The sequence below is a fragment of the Siniperca chuatsi genome, linkage group LG7, assembly GCF_020085105.1.
Source record: "Siniperca chuatsi isolate FFG_IHB_CAS linkage group LG7, ASM2008510v1, whole genome shotgun sequence".
NCBI classification, from domain to species: Eukaryota; Metazoa; Chordata; class Actinopteri; order Centrarchiformes; family Sinipercidae; genus Siniperca; species Siniperca chuatsi.
The window spans coordinates 11,125,743-11,144,964 of NC_058048.1; the positions used below are offsets into that span (position 1 = coordinate 11,125,743).

The 19,222-nt window shown below is 39.7% G+C and overlaps 1 protein-coding gene and 1 long non-coding RNA gene across 2 annotated transcripts; one reads left to right on the forward strand and one right to left on the reverse strand.

Annotated features, from left to right (window-relative positions):
• Positions 1–2,725: 2,725 nt before the first annotated feature.
• On the forward strand, positions 2,726–16,299 carry bace2 (beta-secretase 2). The gene is made up of 9 exons (XM_044202808.1): positions 2,726–3,320; positions 8,218–8,306; positions 8,730–8,946; positions 10,961–11,092; positions 11,689–11,823; positions 12,153–12,254; positions 12,679–12,828; positions 12,939–13,107; positions 14,235–16,299. Exons 1-9 carry the CDS (start codon positions 3,027–3,029, stop codon positions 14,474–14,476), a joined length of 1,530 nt encoding a protein of 509 aa, XP_044058743.1. The 5' UTR covers positions 2,726–3,026; the 3' UTR covers positions 14,477–16,299.
• On the reverse strand, positions 15,195–17,971 carry LOC122879093. Its single transcript, XR_006378623.1, has 2 exons — positions 17,883–17,971; positions 15,195–17,543 (listed from the first exon to the last, which is right to left on the reverse strand). It is a non-coding gene; the product is annotated as an uncharacterized LOC122879093 (long non-coding RNA).
• Between the last annotated feature and the right edge of the window lie 1,251 nt (positions 17,972–19,222).

A 19,222-nucleotide genomic window follows, 5' to 3' on the forward strand; every position in this document is an offset into this window, starting at 1 on the left:
TTATACTCTCAGGCCAAGGAAGTATTTCAAAGTCACAGGGAAGAAGAAACAGGAATTGTGCTTAAATGGGTCATTCACAAGACCCAGTGCATGACAGGCAATACACCAGAAAGAGGATTTTTTTTGTGGTCACAGCCTTTCCCCACATTATTCAGGTTATTGTAACTATAGTGATTAACTTCAATGAGAGAGTGAGACAGAGAGAGAGGGAGGGAGATGGGGTGAACATGTGACAGTGTAACTGTGGACTGAGGAATTCAGAGCAAGACAGTGGTTGTCTCTGTGTGAAACAGGCAGCATGGAGAAGGCCTGTGACATTGATCTCGCCACTGGGATCTTCTACCGCTTTCTCTGCACTGTCAACGCAGCAAATGAGACTGTCCTGGCTGAAACATGCAAAGAACAAAAACCTCTGAGTTTCTAACTTGGAAAATGTAATGGTCTCTCTTTTCTAAACCTATAATCTATACGAAAGCTGGTATTATTCCTCATATTGGCTAAGTTATACATACAAGGAGAGTAAATGGGGGCGTTAAAACACCTTTGCATTAGGCTTTAATTAAATTACAGTATTTAACTGAGCTTATCTGAGCATTTTGAGACTTAAAAGGAGTTTGTACTTCATACAGGTAGTGTGTTATAAATACATTGCGATTAAATGGGCTTCTATAGATTTTAATGGATTGTATAACTCAATAACTTACAAACTATAAATATCACCATAATGGGCTTATGTAGTTAATCAATGTGCAATACTGAGCATTTTGAAATATCAATGGGTTTGTACTCTATACAATAGCAATACAAATACATTGGATGTCTATGGGCATTGTCTTTACAATTTTAAAACTCTACAAGTATAACAATTATAAATAAGGAGAAACCATATAGCATATTTGACACATGAATCGTCTTGGTAGCATTAGCAAATTGTATGAGAAACATGAAATGTGTATTTAAAAACTTTTTCAGGGATATCTCATTAAATACCAAATTTGCTGCTGCACAGGAATCCCACTTTTAAGGATCTCTATACAAAGACAAAGACAAAAAAAAAACACTTCTGGAAAACATGTACAATGCAGGTGAGAGATGAACAGAAAACATGCAGGACTGTTGTTTAAATATTCACAGCCTTGTTGGGCTATCAACTTGATTAATATCCCACCTAACTTCTCAACTGAGTTATTTTATTATAACGTTTGCTGATTGCAACATGAAATCTCTTATATAAGCATGAGGGAATTTCCTTTTCTGTGACTGAACACATTTTAAATACTTGACTACCATAACAAGACAAGGCTATGGCCAACATTGAAAATTGGATTTGCACTGTAAATTCAGACACATTAAGCGAAGCAAAAACTGTGGAACAATGTGGAATTTTTGTCATAGTGTTTTAAGAATAGACACATACCCCCAAGCTTATCTGTCCAGCGTGTTCACATCAATCCAAGTTGTGGTTGGAAGTCATTCACATACATGGTTGGTTAAAGGCAGAATGCGTAGGATTAGTCGATTGCGGTTTGTAAACACAACGTTCAAAGTTCGCCCCTCCCTTTTCCGCTCTGTGTCCGCCATTTTCATAGCTTCCTCACACGCTGTTATTGGCTGGGGGCTACACACTATGGATGTATTAGATGTAAAAACTGGATACCGGACCCCAAAATGGCGCCTATTCTTTCCAATTAGAATTGCTCCCTGCTGCCATAAGCCAAAAAATTTTCTAGCTTCCGGGTTTACCTCCCGGTCTCATTGCATATGCACAGTGACGTTTCTCCCGCTAGCCCCGCCCACGAGTTCCCGCTCGGCCCGACTATACATTGTGATGATGTCACGGATTGGCTCGAGGAAAGTTTTACAAATATAAAACCTTCATGGGTCAAAAATTCATAATAGAAAGAGTCATAATTGACCTTGTTTGCAGTTTGAGGTGTCCAAATGGTGGCCTATGGAGAAAATGATTTTTGGGCCGCTGGGGAAGTTGTCATTGTAATACCGAAAAATTGGCTACACAGCTAAGCGGGGCACCTTATCCAGTTCTCTTATTGTACATCCATATACACACCCACTGCCCAAAGGTTGACGCCCATAAACTTCCCGAACACAGCAAAATAAGAAAATACAGGCAGACGGCAGGTTCTCTGCAGATACAGACACCAACACACACTTCTAGTGGGTCATAAGTGATGAATGAGAGGAATTATTTTGTATGAGTCTATACCATGGTTGTATAGAGAGGTCTATACATTGATTTTTAGGAAAATCCTACTCAATCTGCCTTTAAAATCACCAGGCACTCAGGAAGTTTTTAAACATCGTCAAGTCCATATAAAAAACACCAATGGCCATGCCGCTTTGCCTTCAAAATAAAAGAGTTTCGTGAGTCAAAATAACAACAATTTTTTTTTTAACTGTGTCGTATCATTTAACTTGTAGAAAATGCGTAGGGTTAACGTAACACACACTATACCCTACAATATGAAGGAAGCACCACAAGGCATTTCAGTAAGAGTTAGAAGCGTTAAAGTTAACTTATTCATTGACTTATCCTCATTGATTTTCCTGGTGTAGTCTGTGACTCCATTTTGTGATTTTCTAATTTTCTATAATGCTGTATGTGGCTCGTGTGCCTATGTAAAATGACTACTCTGTTTTTACGTTACAAAAAGTAACCGTTTAGGTTTCCTTTAATTTGAAAGTGTATATAACCGGAAGTCAGGTTCTCTATTTTAGCTTGCTTGATACCGTTGGAGGAGTGGATGGAGGCGAAACATCTCGGAGAAGTACATATCGACTGCAGACAGACAAATAGTTATTTTCAGTGTCAGTCGTACTTTGTTACCATGTCAGTATGTTTAGCTTCTTTTTGAAGGTGGAGAGGCAGCGTTTCCATCATGGCGGTTACCGCGGCTCCGGCGTTTCCACGATGGCTAAACTGAAAACTTAAGTAACGTTAGCAAACTTTGAGCAAGGAGCTGGAGTCCCAGACTTTCCCTGTTATCACTATAGAAACTGACACCACCATGGCATACACTACTTCTGTTTCGATATGGGCTTTTGCTTTAAGTTTATACTTCGGCGTGTCCAACTGTTACTTTTCTATACCACTCAAAATATACTTTGGGAAGTACAATTTATCCTCGGATGTGGATTTGACTCCGCTTCGGCGAGTCGTGTTAACGTCTGATGGAAACGGCCTCTCTTTGGCCTCTGATCCGACTGGTACAGTGAGCTTTCTGGACATGGTAAATAACTTGCAAGGGGACTCTGGAAGAGGCTACTACATAGAAATGTCAATTGGTACCCCTGGTCAAAAGGTAATGTAGCTAATGTAACTTTATCTGTGACTCTGTTACTGTGTTTATCTGTTGTTTTGGTTTGATATCTGTATCATTTGTACAGGGGTTATTCAAAAGAATTTGGCTTAGTTTGTTTTAAGTATAATTGTTAAGGTTTTTGAGCAGAATTAAGTTAAAAATACCCCTTTCTTTCCTCTCCTTTTCCATGCCTTTCCTTTCTTTCGTTTTCTACCTTTACTTTTTAGTCAATGGATTTACACAGGGTCACGTGTTGCCTGTCACTAAAGACAGCTCTGGTGTGTCTGCTGTGTGTGAACAGGGGCCGCTCAGTCCACCATGTGATCCACTGAGGGGCTGTGTGTGTGTGTGTGTGTGTGTGTGTATATGGTCCCCCATATACAGTCTATGGTTTCACCCCAGGGCCTTGACTATGCAAGATCTGATCTTTTAATATACTTAACGATAGTTTGGTATGACACCAACAGCAAAAAAACGACTTGGGTCATATTTTACTATCACTATCCTTAAATAAAATCAGCTGTTTAGTTCCAGGCCTGACTGGGACCATCATGGCAGGATAGTATCATGGCTGTGGGGTACAGCAGCTGGCTCAAGTCTTTACAGCCTTGGGGTCTGTAGGTAGACTAAACCCCCGCTCACATGCACTCACATGATGCTGCCTGTGAAGACCACTGTTTCTTACCAGGCAGCTGACAGGGATTATGAGGCTCTCAGGGAGCAAAGAGCAGCCCAGTATTGTACAAAACAGCACTAGCCCTGGTTCTTATTTTCTTTTGGTTGCATGGAAATATGCCTGTGTAATTATTGGCATCACTTTATACTGCTCGTTATGTAAAGTGCCTAACAAGATCATATTAATGATTAAGGGGGACTAAATGGTCCCAGAAGGGTTGGAAGAGGGATTCTCTTGTCATTATTAAAAATACATGATGCTTTAGGGTGTTGTAGGTTTAAGGATACACTTTGCCATTGTGTTGTAAGTAGATGTGTTTAAAATGGAGCTTAAACCAAAGGTGAATTATCTCATTAGTGACTTGACCTGTTGTTCCTGGGCCTCTCAAGTTAAACAGATCAGAGCTTTTAAGACTCTTGGGTGGCACAGCTCAGTTTGTCAGGCTCACAGACGCTTATCAGTACTGCCTGCCATGCCACTGCCCTGTGTCAACCTCTGAGAGGATAATGTTGCAACATTTGTCAGAGTATAGTTCCCACACAACTTTACAACCACTCTAAAGCTGTTAAAATATGCTAAACACCTGCTGTTCTAATGGAACACCACAGTTGTTTGTTTAGACTGTAATTTATTCAAATCAACATTTATTCCTGTGGAACTTCCTCAGGCTGCATAGAGAGCAAGTGGTACACTAAGCTACACTACACTATTTTGTCAGACATATGTGATTACCTTTTTTATGGAAGGAGCAATAACAGTGTCAAAGGTGCATCACCTGTTGATTTTATAATACACATTTGTCACAGCAGACATTTTCACTTGTCATAGCAGGAAAGGAACAGGCCAGTGTTGTAGTACTCGAGATCGGTCTTTGTCTCGACACCGGTCTCAAGACTCAAGACCACTTTTTGAAGGTCTCGGTATCGTCTCGTAATTGACCGCATTTTTACTCAGTCTTGTCTCTGTCTCAGACAAAGAGGACTAGGGATTTTATTTCAAGACCACAACTGTAGGGATATCACTAAATTGCCTGTGCATTGTCTGATTATTTGTTAACATCATTACTGTAATTGGATGTAAAATGTCCTTCTTCAAATGCAGCCAATAACTTGACTCATTTCTAATTTGAAATTTTTGTTACTGTTAACGGCTGTCACCCCTCCCCGCCCCCCTTCACACGTATCCAAGAAAGTGAATGTGGGGCACAAGAGAAGAAGCTGTGGCTGTCTGGGAAGAGATGTCAGCCAAATCTTCTGCAATACAAATTGGCTACCCAAACCACAAAGAGTTCATCTGCAAAATAACATCTAAAAGAAAACACACATCAGTATGTAAATTCTGCAATGCAACGCTTACTGAGACAGCTGGGACCACATCAAACTTTTATCGGCACTTAGCTTACCTTTCTTTATGCTTCCTTTCTAAGTGCACATTATTAGCAAAGCTAGCTAATGTTAGTAATCTGCCTCTGCACCAAAACTCTTCAGAAATCTCTTCACCCCTTACCCAGAGAGATTTAGCGAACATTAGCTATAAATATTAGCTACCTACCACAAAACTTCAATTAAAAGCCTAGCCCCAATTAGACGCCGATCTCTTTTTCTGGCCGGGTGTGGCTACACGCTTTGACAAATAAACGCAGGTTGTTCGCTTCATTTGCTTGCCAGCTATTTGCCACATAGCTAGGTGCGCAAGCTGCCTAATTTAGTTAACATATATTGAGGGATGTTAATAAGTTACACCTGTGTGTTTCCTGCAATAATGTGTCAAAATGACAGCTGTGAAAAAGGTTTATTTGGGACCGGTGTCAGGTGACGTGCTTTCTACACAGCCTGAGGAAGCTCAAGAGGATGTAAACATTGACGTTCGTTGCATCCATGGATGATGCTTCTGAGGAAAATATGTTGCAGTCTATGTTTTTATCGATCACATCTTCTGCTATGTTAAAATGTAATTTACATATCATATCATATATCTATAGATATGATAGGTACAGAGAGACACCACAGCATCAGAATTGTATGTTGCAATTTCTTAAATGGCTTGGGAGTTATGAGTTATAAGGCACAGTATAGACAGAGGAAACTGTTCCACCTGGTGATATTCCTCCTCTGATATTCCAGCTGTTACACTCCTGTGCTCTCTGCACAGTTACAGTGAATCCTTCATGTCAGTTATTCATGCCAGCAGAGCTCAATCCGCCTTGGTTCAGATGGGTTATGCAGTGCCAAAATGTCCTGTAACTCAATACTATTGAGTTATACTCTCAATATTACTCCAACTAAATGATGATGTGATTACAGGGCCATGGTGTTAAATGAGGCACTATTCAAATGAGCCACTAATTGCCGCATCTGTTAGCATATGGCACAGCCAGGCTGAGGTGTCGGCTGGAGAGCCTCACATCTGCTAATTGGTACAAACAGGTAGCAGATGTACGTTGCCGCCATGGAGCCACTGCCAATTAGGCAATGAGCGCTCAACTGCAGGTGACTGCAGGCTGCCGCAGCAGCGGGAGGAAGAGATTTGCCCGAGGCTCAGCAGCAGAGCTAAGGGAGGATAGTGTGACTAGAAAAGATAGCTGGTATGGGGATAAGGAAATGCCCCATTCTCCCCCTCCTTCACCACCAGCTTCCAACAGCTTCCAGTATTTTCCAATCTGGCCTGTTTTGCCGGTTCAGGCCTTGTGTAAATAACTGATGCCATCTGCAAGGCAGCAGTGTTTTAGATGGCACAGTCACAGTGATGGGACCAGGGCCTGTTTAATGAGGAGGAACTGATAAGCCTGACTGCCAAGGAGGGGCCTACTGGAGCTTCCCGTGCCCGACTGAACCGGTTGATAACACATTGTTGATAATTCCATTTTTTTTCCTCCCAATTGTTTCATAATGACTTCACGTACTTGATGAACATGCGGCAGTTAGACATGATTTCGGTGTGATAAGCTCGAGGAACCGAACTTGAGGAAGTGGCTTTCTTCATGTGATTGTTGGAATTCGTTGTTTGCCTGTCAAACACTTTAACATTTTAACTAAGCAACTTCCTGCTGGTCTGTCTAAAACAATGGAAGCCACAGAGGAGTGATGATAGATTGATTGTTGCAGTTACTGTTTGTGCCTGTGCAGTTGAGCATGCTCAGTAAACACTTATTATCGTATTATATACATGTATTATATACATATACATGTATTATATGAGGTATTTTCATAGACGGTGTCATATGACATCATTGAAGAGCCACTGTATAGACCTCTTTGTTGTTGAGTCATCAGGTGGCTGTGGGGCATTAGGTTTATGACCCCGTCGTGGTGAGGAATGCTTGATAGTGAGTGTTAATGTTGCCCCTGCTCAGTAGTGGAGGTGACAGAAGTCTGCTGGCTAATTAGTTCCTGCTCGTTGATTTGATGCCTGGAGGGCAACATTATCTCAACTGCTGTTAGCTGGTCCCCACTGTGCACGTGGTACATACCAGAATGGCTGGATAGGTCATACGGTCATGTCACTAGCTAGAGGCTGTCATGTTTGACTCATAGATCACACATTAGAGAGTAATTATATCAGAGGTGCATAGTCATTTTCGCTCAATGGCTCTTTACACCAGTTTGTGTGACACTGGTATCTATAGAAATTAGGGAAACCCCAGTCAGGGTTTGTTGTAACTGATCCAAGTTCATAATCCAGTCCCAAAATGATGTTTACATATGATATTATAATACAGCGGTACAGTGCACACTTTAAATCAGTTTTAAGTAAAATACTTTGCTCAAAGGAATAATTAGCCTGCAACAAAGCGCTGCCTAAAAAAGTGCCTGTTTCTACCACATCCAAACAAAACAGTATCTGTTGCTTTCATTTTCCAATGAACTGTAATAATTCCACACAGCACACATTTTAGCTGCTTGTAGACTTTAAAAAACACAAACAACATTGCTAAGTTGTGGATAATGTCCATTTATGATGCATATGTGACAAAAGGCACACCAGTGGATTTAAGCATGTCTTGAAAAACTCCAAAATGGATCTTTCAGATAGGCATGGAAGTCTGGTCTTTAATGTCTTAGTTGAATTTTAAAAGCTTAAAGTCTTCTTAGTATCACACTGTTTAACAGCTGTATTTTTATTTATTGTTTTACTCTGTGACTTATGAGTTCTGTAGGTTAGGGTGGGGTTAGCTTGTAGCAGATAACTGTGTTAAAGAAAACTCTGCCTTGTGTTTTGCAGCTGAACATCCTGGTGGATACAGGCAGCAGTAACTTTGCCGTGGCTGCGGCTCCACACCCATTCATTACTCACTATTTCAACACTGAACTGTGAGTGGCTGAACACTTTGTGTAATCCGACTTGGAAATGTCATGCCAATATTTAGATAGATAGAAAAAGCTTTAGTTCAGTTCTTGTTTTACCTTGTCTGATCTTCTTCACCCACTCTCTCTCTCAGAATTTATTGATGAAATGTATCAGAGATCGTAGCTTCACAGAAAAAATGGCTATTCCTAGTATTTCTATACTCAAGAATGAATTACATGATATTTGCTATGTAAAAAAATGTATATGTTTTAGCATTAAAAATGTAACTTTGTCCTATCAGAGTTCTCCCCTGTCTTGCATATATCTTTTGATGTAGCCCCTTTATTACAGTCCTAGTCCTAAATTAACACAAATTTTGCTATTTATCTACTTACTACAGGCCTTTGTAACTATTCACATGTCTTGGCTTCCTCCCCTGTGTTTAGCTCGAGTACCTACCAGTCAGCTGGCCGGACTGTGGCTGTCAGGTACACCCAGGGCAACTGGGAAGGTGAATTGGGCATCGACCGTGTCTCCATCCCCAAAGGCCCAAATGGGACCATCATCATCAACATAGCTGCCATTCTGTCATCTGACGGCTTCTTCCTTCCTGGGGTCAACTGGCAGGGCATCCTGGGGCTGGCCTATCCCATGCTGGCACGGGTGAGAGAGATGCCTTTTAAGATTTAAATCTCACCTTAAATCTTAGAGGAGTTTAAGCAGAAACAAAATGAAAAATAAGAACAAAAAATATTTCTGGGACCCAGGCATATTCATATTCAAATAGTGAAGAAGTAAATGTAGATATCAGAACAATGGGTAATCATTTGTGAAATAGCACTGTTTCATATGACAGTGGTGATATCTGATTACTGCACATTACTGATTTATGGAATTTTGTTTGTTTTTTATTTATGATTAGTAATTAGTAAAATTCAACAATGATTAAATCAAGGGGACTATTTTATTCCCACAGCCTCTTTTATTTAATAAGCAATTTTAAAAAAATAAATAAATACAATCACCTCTCTCTAGCCCTGATGTTTTAGGGCTCACATACTTTACTTTAAATGTCTGGAGAAAAATATTTTATAGACCCAAAATAAATTAAATGCAGTATTTCTCATGAAATGGGGAAAATACTCAATTTTGCCATTCCGTCCTTCGCCTTTTTATAACTTGTTTTTTGAATTTGTGTATTGATTGCTGTGAAATATATCATAAGGTAGGTTGGTTATTCTTTGCTACAAAGAACTACAGTAGAAGCAGTATATTTATAGTAAATGTATAACTTATATGAAGTTTATAAAATGTTTAGATACATGCAAGAAACAGACAAATGAGAAAAAGCAGGGTGCACAGAGGGGAAAAAATAAGTTACTTGATAATATCAGATTTTATCAAGGGAATCATGCAGTACTGCATAACTTCCTACTGTTCCATCTCTTTTACTGCACAGAATAACTTTTCAAACTGAGATCTTATCTGGATGTAGTCATGGACATTTCACATGACAACAGAAGTTTCGTGTTCATGATTTATTTTCAGCAACCAAGGGCGTGATGCTTTTTGCATAATCAAGTTTTATTTTTATATATATATATATATATATATATATATATATATATATATATATATATATATATATATATATATATATATATATATATATATAATAAATTTTTTTATTTTTTTTTCCCAGTTTAATTTACTTCATTTCATTTTTACACTGAATATTAGACAAGAGTTAAATAACTCAAAAGCATTACCCAACATATTGTACCAATTCAATAAATTAATTTTGTCATAGGTTAATTAATGGACTTTAAAACTACACATTCTCAAATTGTCCAGTTACAAGAAATTTGTAATTTGAGTGACAGAGGCACCAAGGTGCTTCGCGCAGTGTCGGCTTTCTTAAAGAAATGATCACTGATAATTTGTTGGTGGGACAAGAGTGACGTCAGTGTAAACCGGCACAATACATTCTTTCATCCTGTGCTGACTGCAGCAACCTTTAGGGTTCAAATGCCAGTGATTGAGGGGCAGATATGCCACACTGACCACTTTGTGTTGCTGGTGTCCCCTGAGTGTTCAGGTTCAACTTGCCTGAGGGCTGTTTATCATGCATGACATGATAATACAGCACTGACATGAAAACCTATCTGAGGAAAACAGGCGAGAGAGAACATCCTTTGTCAAGGGACATACTGCAGTCTCATCCCTACTTACACCAGTCCACACACACATTCATACACAGTGGTCAGACTATTGTTTCAATCACAACCTTTTTTGTTTTTTTTTTAAAACATTTTATCTGTGTTAAAACATCATTAAAAAAATATGTTTTCTGTGCAACATTAGTAAAAGAGTAAAAGAATACAAATCTTAAAGGCGAGTCTATAACTTTGTCGAGCTCCACAGGCACACAGATAATGATTTAAGTGTTTTAACATGTATGCCTACCTAATCAAGAAAAACATTCTCATCCTTTTAGATCTTTTGTTTTCTGAACTTGTACTTTTGTTATTGGTTGTCTATACTTTGGTAAAGAGAAAATAAATGTACACTAAGTCAGTCTGGATAATCTCACAAACTAAAAGTTTAAAATAAATATGTAAAAGCTCAAATCGATTAACACGAGTTAATGATTACACATCTCCTGTCTCTCAATTAGCCCGATTCGTCCATGGAGCCCTTCTTTGACTCTTTGGTGCGACAGCTGGGAATTCCTGACATCTTCTCCCTCCAGATGTGTGGTGCTGGACTGTCAGCCAGCAGCACGGCGGACCCAGCGGGAGGCAGTCTTGTGAGTAGTCAGGAGGGGCTGCCCGGGGAGGAGTTTGATCCAGTGAACATAGCAAATAAGGTTTGGTTGTAAAGATGTTGGACCTAAACAGTGTCTTTTGACACTTTTTATATTTTATATGATCTCTGCCTCTAATTGTGCATTTTTGTGATACCGTTTGTGGATAGTTATTTAACATGTGCAGTGTCTTAGATCCTCTTCTCAGACAAAATAAAATACTTCACTAGTGGATCAGACATCGCAGCTGAGTGCATTTTAGGAACATAATAGCTGATATCCTCCTTGTCAATGTGGTTTCTCCATTGGAGGCCCAGTTTAGTTAGAGTAAAGCTAATTAAGCTAAGATAGTATCCTGCTGAGAGCAGGTCTGTCACTGTTATACGAACGGCCTCAGTGCCTCACTCCCTGCATCTCATCATCATGTGACCCTCTGATACAGACAGATGGATAAGATGGCAGGGTGCTTGTGTGTATGTGGGTTTATGTATCTTGCCACAATTTTTGAGGGATAAACCTTTGCTAGACTCTTGTTGGATATTCACTGTATTGTTGTTGACCCACAGAGGAGTGAAGAAGTATTTTTGTTCCTTCCTCAGATCATGGGAGGGGTTGAACCAACTCTGTACCGGGGGTCAGTGTGGTACACCCCTATAGTAGAGGAGTGGTACTACCAAGTGGAGGTTTTGAAGCTGGAGGTTGGAGACCAGAATCTGGACCTGGACTGCAGAGAGGTAAATGTCAAACTCTGCATTGCTTCCCTGACTATCTCAAAGTGTTGAACATCACTCATCACCATGCAAAGATGGATGGAAATTATATCTTTAAGTTTGAAGCAGAACAGCAATACTGGTCGTATAACATTCATTCTTGATGAGTTGATTGTTACAACACAGAAATGAAACTGAATCTGAGTAGCAGGACTGAAAGGGAATGTAATCTGTTTTTTTTTTTTCTGCTTGTGAAAGGACTTCCTCATTTTATATTGTTGTTTGCTCAAGGTCCTCCATAGGATCCAGTTGAACTGAGAAACTGCACTTCACTCTATCTCCCTTTCTTACAGTATAACATGGATAAAGCTATTGTTGACAGTGGCACGACACTGCTGCGTCTTCCTGTCAACGTCTTCAATGCGGTGGTAGAAGCCATCACACGCAGCTCTCTGGTATGCTGCCGTTTTTCTACAGACAATGATGAAACATGTTGTCAGAGCAAAGAGATGCAGGGGAGGATAGCACACTCACTGTTTAAGGACGTAGTAGCTTTTAGAGGAAGGATCATGAGTTTTTCTGCTGTAAAATGTGTGTGCGCCCATGTTTTTTTTTTTTTTTTTTTTGTTGTTTTTTTTTTTTATCCGATTCTACTTTACACATTTTTCACCTTTTGTAAGTGCACACAAACAGTATTCAAGGTTAATTTGAACCTGGAAGCAACATTTTCAATTAATGTACCCGCATCCTTGCAGATTAATCCCAAGTGGGGAAATGAAAGAGAACAGCAAAACCTGTTTTGGTGCTGTACTGACCTTCTGTTTGTCTTTCGTCCTGCATGTCTCCCTCTGTCTCTGTCTTTTTTCCTCTTTGGCTCAGATCCAGGATTTTTCTTCAGGGTTCTGGGAAGGCACTAAGCTTGCATGCTGGATGAAGGGAGAGACCCCCTGGAGGTTTTTCCCCAAGTTGTCCATCTACCTAAGGGCCACGAATACCAGCCAGTCCTTCCGCATCACCATCCTGCCTCAGGTACCTGGATAAACATAAACATGAAAACAAGTCATCCTTTCTCCAGAGCTTCTCTATCAACCTAAGACACACAAACACTTATTGGTCCTGATTCTTCTGTCGTCTTGCAGCTGTACATCCAGCCAATCACAGACGTGGATGGCACGTTAGACTGCTTCCGTTTCGGAGTGTCTTCGTCAGCTAACGGCCTGGTGATTGGCGCTACTGTTATGGAAGGATTCTACGTGGTGTTTGACCGAGCCCAGCAGAGACTGGGCTTCGCACTCAGCAGCTGTGCAGGTGAGGGCGCATATACAAGACTGTTACTAAGACAGAAAAGTATGTCAACTTGCAATGTTTGGACACATGATATGATATGTTGTACAGAGTATTTGTGCATAAAGTTCTACAGATTATTATACCCATATTATCTTTATTAGCCTTATGATAAAATGTGTGTTGCCAATCTCCGTAAACAATTTTGTGTGTGTGCTTAATATTCTACCTTTTTTATTTACTTATTTACAAGGTTCTTGTGTAAGTAAAACATGCAGAGGAAGATGGATCCCTCATAGTTGTTTAGAGCAGCGAATATTAAAGCCTTTATGAAGGGGCTATAGGTTGAATCTCTTTTGTATGGTTGCATCTATATTCAGCTAAGCAAATGTTGCTGATGATATTGCTTCGAGACTTCAAGACATTTAACTTTTAACAGAGAAAGAAAAGTCACAGTCCAGAAGTCTGTAAAGTGCCTTGATTAATTGATAACTTGTAGAAAAGCAAACCGTAAAGTGCAATGTACTATTTAACTACTTGCAGGTTCACTGACCAAAGACCTTGAGAATATCAGCAAATGTTAAACCTTAAACACCGTAATTCCCTGTAGTTCTGTGTAAATATGAGCTTGGGCAAGGCCTCCCACTCTCATCTTAGAGTACAAAGATCACTTTTGTTCCGTATTAACCAAACGGACTTGGAGCAGATGTAGGCGGAAGGTTAAGGATGCAGGCTTGTGACAGTAGGGTTGCCAGCTCTAATTCCTCAGCTGGGTCGTAAAATCTAGACAGAGAAAACTCTCAACTGAGTTGAGTTGTCCTTGATTTAAAGCAGATAACCTTAAATTACTTTAATGCTGCTGCTCAGTTGCTTTATTGTAATACAGTTGACGATTTATATCTGTAAACAAGCATTTGTTCATTGTCACAAAAGCATAAACATCTTTTCTCATATGACATAATCTTAAATCAAAAAACTTTAGTGCTACTTTTTAAAGGGCCATGAGGTTTATTTGTTTTTTTTGGGGGGGGGTTGGCCAGTGCATTGATAATTACATGACCAGGTGTGGGTTTTCAGGCACTTTGTACTTCAGATGTGATTCAGCCAGTCCTTAACTGAGGTCTGCAACTATCCGTGTTGTTTCTCTGCAGTGAGCGATGGAGTGGCTCTGTCAGAGATCGCAGGGCCCTTCTCTGCAGAAGACGTGGCGGCCAATTGCTCTGGCGGGACGCTGAAGGAGCCTCTTATTTGGGTCATCTCCTACGCCCTGATGGCGGTCTGCGCCTTGGTCCTCATCATCCTGTTGCTCCTGCTGGTCCTGCCCTGCCGACGCAGAGACCACTCCGGCGAGATAACTGACGAGTCCTCGCTAGTCCGCCACCGCATCAAGTGACTGAGAGGACATGGGCGGGTGAACAGGCAGGGGGACAGCAAGCAGAGCCCACCCACAGTGGTGGAGAAAGGGGTGAGGCTCGGCCGGCACCGAACAGGGACACTCGGCTCTGAATGTCTGACTGACTCTAGACTGCACTCATCAGGTTGCCCCACGGAGGTAGACACAGGCAGATCAACTGCCTCTGGAAGGGAAAATCCAGCCTAAAAACACTTCTTAAAAACAGCTGTTGGTGATGCATTTATGGTTCCAGTGTCTTGTTTGGTAGCGTATATTTCTTATTCTTACTGATAATTGGTCATATCATGTCATATGTAGACATTGTGACACAGAGAAAGACATCCAGTATAGAAGAACAACAGGTGCACTTTCTCCAATGACTGTAGCTTTAAAAGCCCATAATGCCATGTAGCTACAGGGCAGTTTTTATTAATGGGTATGACTTACCTTTTCTCTGGACTGGAAAGACTCGTATGCTATCAGTGTTGCTCTCCCCGCCTACACCGACTCAATTCAAGTGTCGTTTGAGAGAGCGCTCAAATCAAGTTCAGGCTTTTTCCTTTTAGGCCTGTCAAAGGTATTCTGGGAAATGTAGGCCATCACTAACACAAACAGAAGGCTGAACCGAAGTATGAAACACTTAATCACAAAATGACTCCAGACGCACACTAAACATCACACCAGCAATGATGTATAAAAGTATGAGAAGAGCTAAGGGTGGAGTTTCTTCCTTACAGACGGTCACAGGACAGCGGGTGGGGAGGACATAAACAGCACATGCTCAACAACCATTGGTGCATTCTTGAACAATTTATAAGTTGCTGATTTCATTTCCAGGCAAACTGTATTATTAATTTCTAAGGGCATACAACATCTTAAAATTTGCCTTTACAGTTGATAATCTGCTACCAACAGATTTAACTGTTATCAGTGAAGGAATGTTTCTAGTGCATTCTTATATTTTGAAGTTCAACTTCAGTCTTTTTATGGAGTGAAATGAATGCCTGTGTGTTGAAGTTAAGGGGAAAAGCTGCTCAAACAAGCACTGTTAAGAGCAAGAATATTAGGTTACACACATGTTTACAGTGCCTGTAGTGCCTTAAGTCTCAGCTCACTGCTAATACAAATTGATATACAGTATCAGCAGTTTGAGACGTACTCTGCTGAATTGCACTTGCAGTCAATCAAAAGTGTAATAAATCTAAAGATCAGTATTTCTCGATCTGTTATGCAGTTTGTTGTATTAATGTAGTTTTACTAATTCTGTATACGTCCAACTTTATATTTAAATCTCTTTGAATGTGATTGGTGATTGTATTGTTATTATTCCAAATCTTTGCTTTTTAGACACTAGATGTTGAATGGTACATATGTATACTGCACATTTTATACAAACACTAAATTAGAAGCCAAAGGATTTTTGAAACTGACACAATGGAAACAACACATGATCCTTCTGGGTACCTGTGGACTACAGTTAGCTTTCTAGCAAAGCTGACTGACCTGTTAGCAATAAAAAGTTAGTCTCTTTACACTAGTGACAGCTTCATATGTAAAAGTCAGTGATGCAGTACCTGAAACATGCTCCTCTGCTGAGACTGTGCTGCACAATCAATCTGAAACATGTGCTTGTTGGTTCTGACAAGAGTATCGGTCTAATGTGTCACTGTCTGCCAAAACTGTAAGTTTAAAGGTACACTTGAATCTTTGAATGTTCACTTATTTAAAAGTGTATTTTTCCGTGCCAAAATTGTACTTTACTTGTGACCAAATGAAAGATGTAAATCGTTTTAAATTAATAAAATTTCTTTTTGTGAAAGGTTGCTCAGGAACAAAGCATCATCTGGGAGTCAGTGGGAACAAGCTTGATGTGGTTTGTGAGTGACATCTTGTGTTGACACATGGTATCTCCATTTAATGGCTCAAATATCACTATTAATGAAATGAAAACTTCAGATGTTATCATCATAGTTATACAGATTAAAACAAAGGCTACGCGTTCCACATAAATATACAAAACATAAAATCTGTTAAGAGATAATATGAAAACACTGTTCAGTGGAGCTTATTACATGCATTTAGGCAAAAACCAAAGTCTACATCAGTGCTGTAAATTATGAAGACAATGTTAAATAATAAAACATTCCTATTTCAAATGACCAAAGCCCAAAGTAACTTATTTTGACTGGCCAACAGTAAAAATACACAATTATCAAAACTGTCACTGATTAATTTTCTGTCAGTCGGCTACATCATGAATTCTTTCAGCTCGAGACAATACTATTTTTAGCTTAAGAATGAAACCAACCATGTAGTTTACAGGTCAAAGGCCAATTAATGTCAAAACTTTTCATGGAATTTAACATTTTTACAGGCATAATTAAGATTAAGCACACACTACAGTGTAAACACTTGTAGGCTATTGTTACTGTAAATCCAGCCTCAGTTTCCAGTTAGCTGACAGGAGTGGCACAGTGGAGCAGTTGAACAGGTGTACCTAATAAAGTGGCAAGTCACAAAGTGGAACTGCTTGTTTAAAGCTGTTACCATGTACAGAACAAAGCGCACGTCTTGTTTGACTGCTCCTCAAAGCAAGCTACATAAGAGCATGAAAGTGCTTTGAATTCTTTCAAGAACAGGAACACTTTTTATGTCGCTGCTCAGTTGGTGCAAGAAAAAATGAATTGTACCAGAACATATCTCATTATAAAGAGTGTTTGTTGCTACTTATGTGAACACTGACTTCTTTGAGTACATTGTTCTAAAGGATCACTATTTGCAGCTAATGCCTAATATTAGCCCTGCAGGCAGTGGACCAGTGTGGCGGCAGTCACATTACAACCATCTTTTATTCATTATACAATCAAACTGCACTTTGTGACATGTTTTAATATGAGGGTGTGTATCATGTCATTATCAATTAAAAATAATTTTATTTGTGTTGGTTTCAGTATTTAAATTTCACTTTCACACTTCTAAGAGAAAAGACTGTGAGTGTGTGTCTCACTGGTTTATCTTACACGGCGCACGTCGACTACTGCCTCCGTCTCTCATGTCCTGTGATATCCTGCCATTGTAAGAGATAGAGCTGTTATAGTCTGCACTATCTATGACAGAGACCTGAGCCTCCATCAGGTATGGAGAGCCAGAGTCTGTCAAATAACATTAAAAGAATTCATTTAATACAAGTAATTTTAGTATTTGCTCATATACATTTGGTAACAGGCAGATCACTAGCAAGTAATACAGTAATACTGTAAGTCAATGAGAGCCACCCAGTGGTAGACACTGTAGCAGACAGCAGTGAACACTAATGCTTTCATCTTTAAATACTTTCATTTCAAATATCTTGTATTCACAAATGTCTTGTTGTTCAGTTCACAACACATAACCATAACTGCCTCACCTCCATTTGCTGTGCGACCAAATCGTGTTATCCAGCCCTTCTGACGAACAGTGATGTTCAGACCAACATTTGGGAGGCACGCGGGTCCGATATCACTGGATTCTACCAAAGAAAACAATATGTCTGTTGTTACAAGTCTACAAAGGGAAATACTGATTCTTTATGACTTGTAAAAAGGCATCATTGTGTTGAGTCTTCCAGCTTCTGAGCTCTCTGAACACAGATGTATACACAATATAAAGGATACAAACTCAGTTGCCAGTTTATTAGGTCCACATAGCTAAAATGAATGCAGTCTAATACAACAGTTGTGCGATAAATCCGTTAAACAGAGGGCCTAAAGGATCCAAGATCCCAGCATACGCTACCCAGTCTCCAGGGCTGGAGGCCCTGCAGGAGAGAGAGAGTAGACTCAAGCTGGCCACACAGTGTGCTGCAGAGACAATCCAGTAAAGATGACGGCTCCTCCACAGCGGTGGGAGCCCACAACCTGCTGGCTGACCTGTCACGGCCAGGCCCCTACAGAGAGATATAATTATAGTCTTGTCATGTTGGCAGATGTACATTAAAGTGGCCTTTATGAGCTAACTGGACAACTAAAAAGGTCTACCTCTTTTTTGATGGTTTCATTTAAAAAGGTGAAATGACTGGACAGCTTCACATGTACTGACAAATATAGGTTCAATTGGAACAGATAACAGTATCCTACATGAAAAAACCTGGAAACATCTGAAGAACACAAGGCTTTTTTAATTTAATTTAATTTCTGCATGGAATTTGGTGTGGGCACAAGAACACAACATAAAGGAGATCAAAAGCACTATTAGCATATACCTGTAACCCCTTGACTGCAAAGGAGAAAATATAAATAGATAAATAAATAAGCAAAAATTAACTAGGAAACTCAAGCTATTATAATATTCCCACCCGTGTATTTCAAAAATAAAAAATACTTGATTTAAGTTGATTTCTTTTTTTCAGAATGCGCAATAACATACCAGTACAACACAATGTCACCGCACTGTTATTGGGTTTCAAGGCAGATGGCAAAAAAAGGTGGAATTAGGTTCATATTGATTCAGTATTAACAATTTTATACTGGTTTCTATCTACCAGTTCACTAACCTGAGCACAAGCTGTGTGGATGCCTCAGGGTTGAAGTCAGACTTCACTATTAAGAATCCATCATCAGAGTCAGTCTTCTGTTGACCTAATTTAAAATATGTGGCCCTGTCAAAACACATAATGGAAAATACAACTTCATTCAAACACTTACATCCTTCATATGTCAGAATACAAAGAAAACTGTCTGAGTTTCAATCCAGTGAAACACAGGCAGT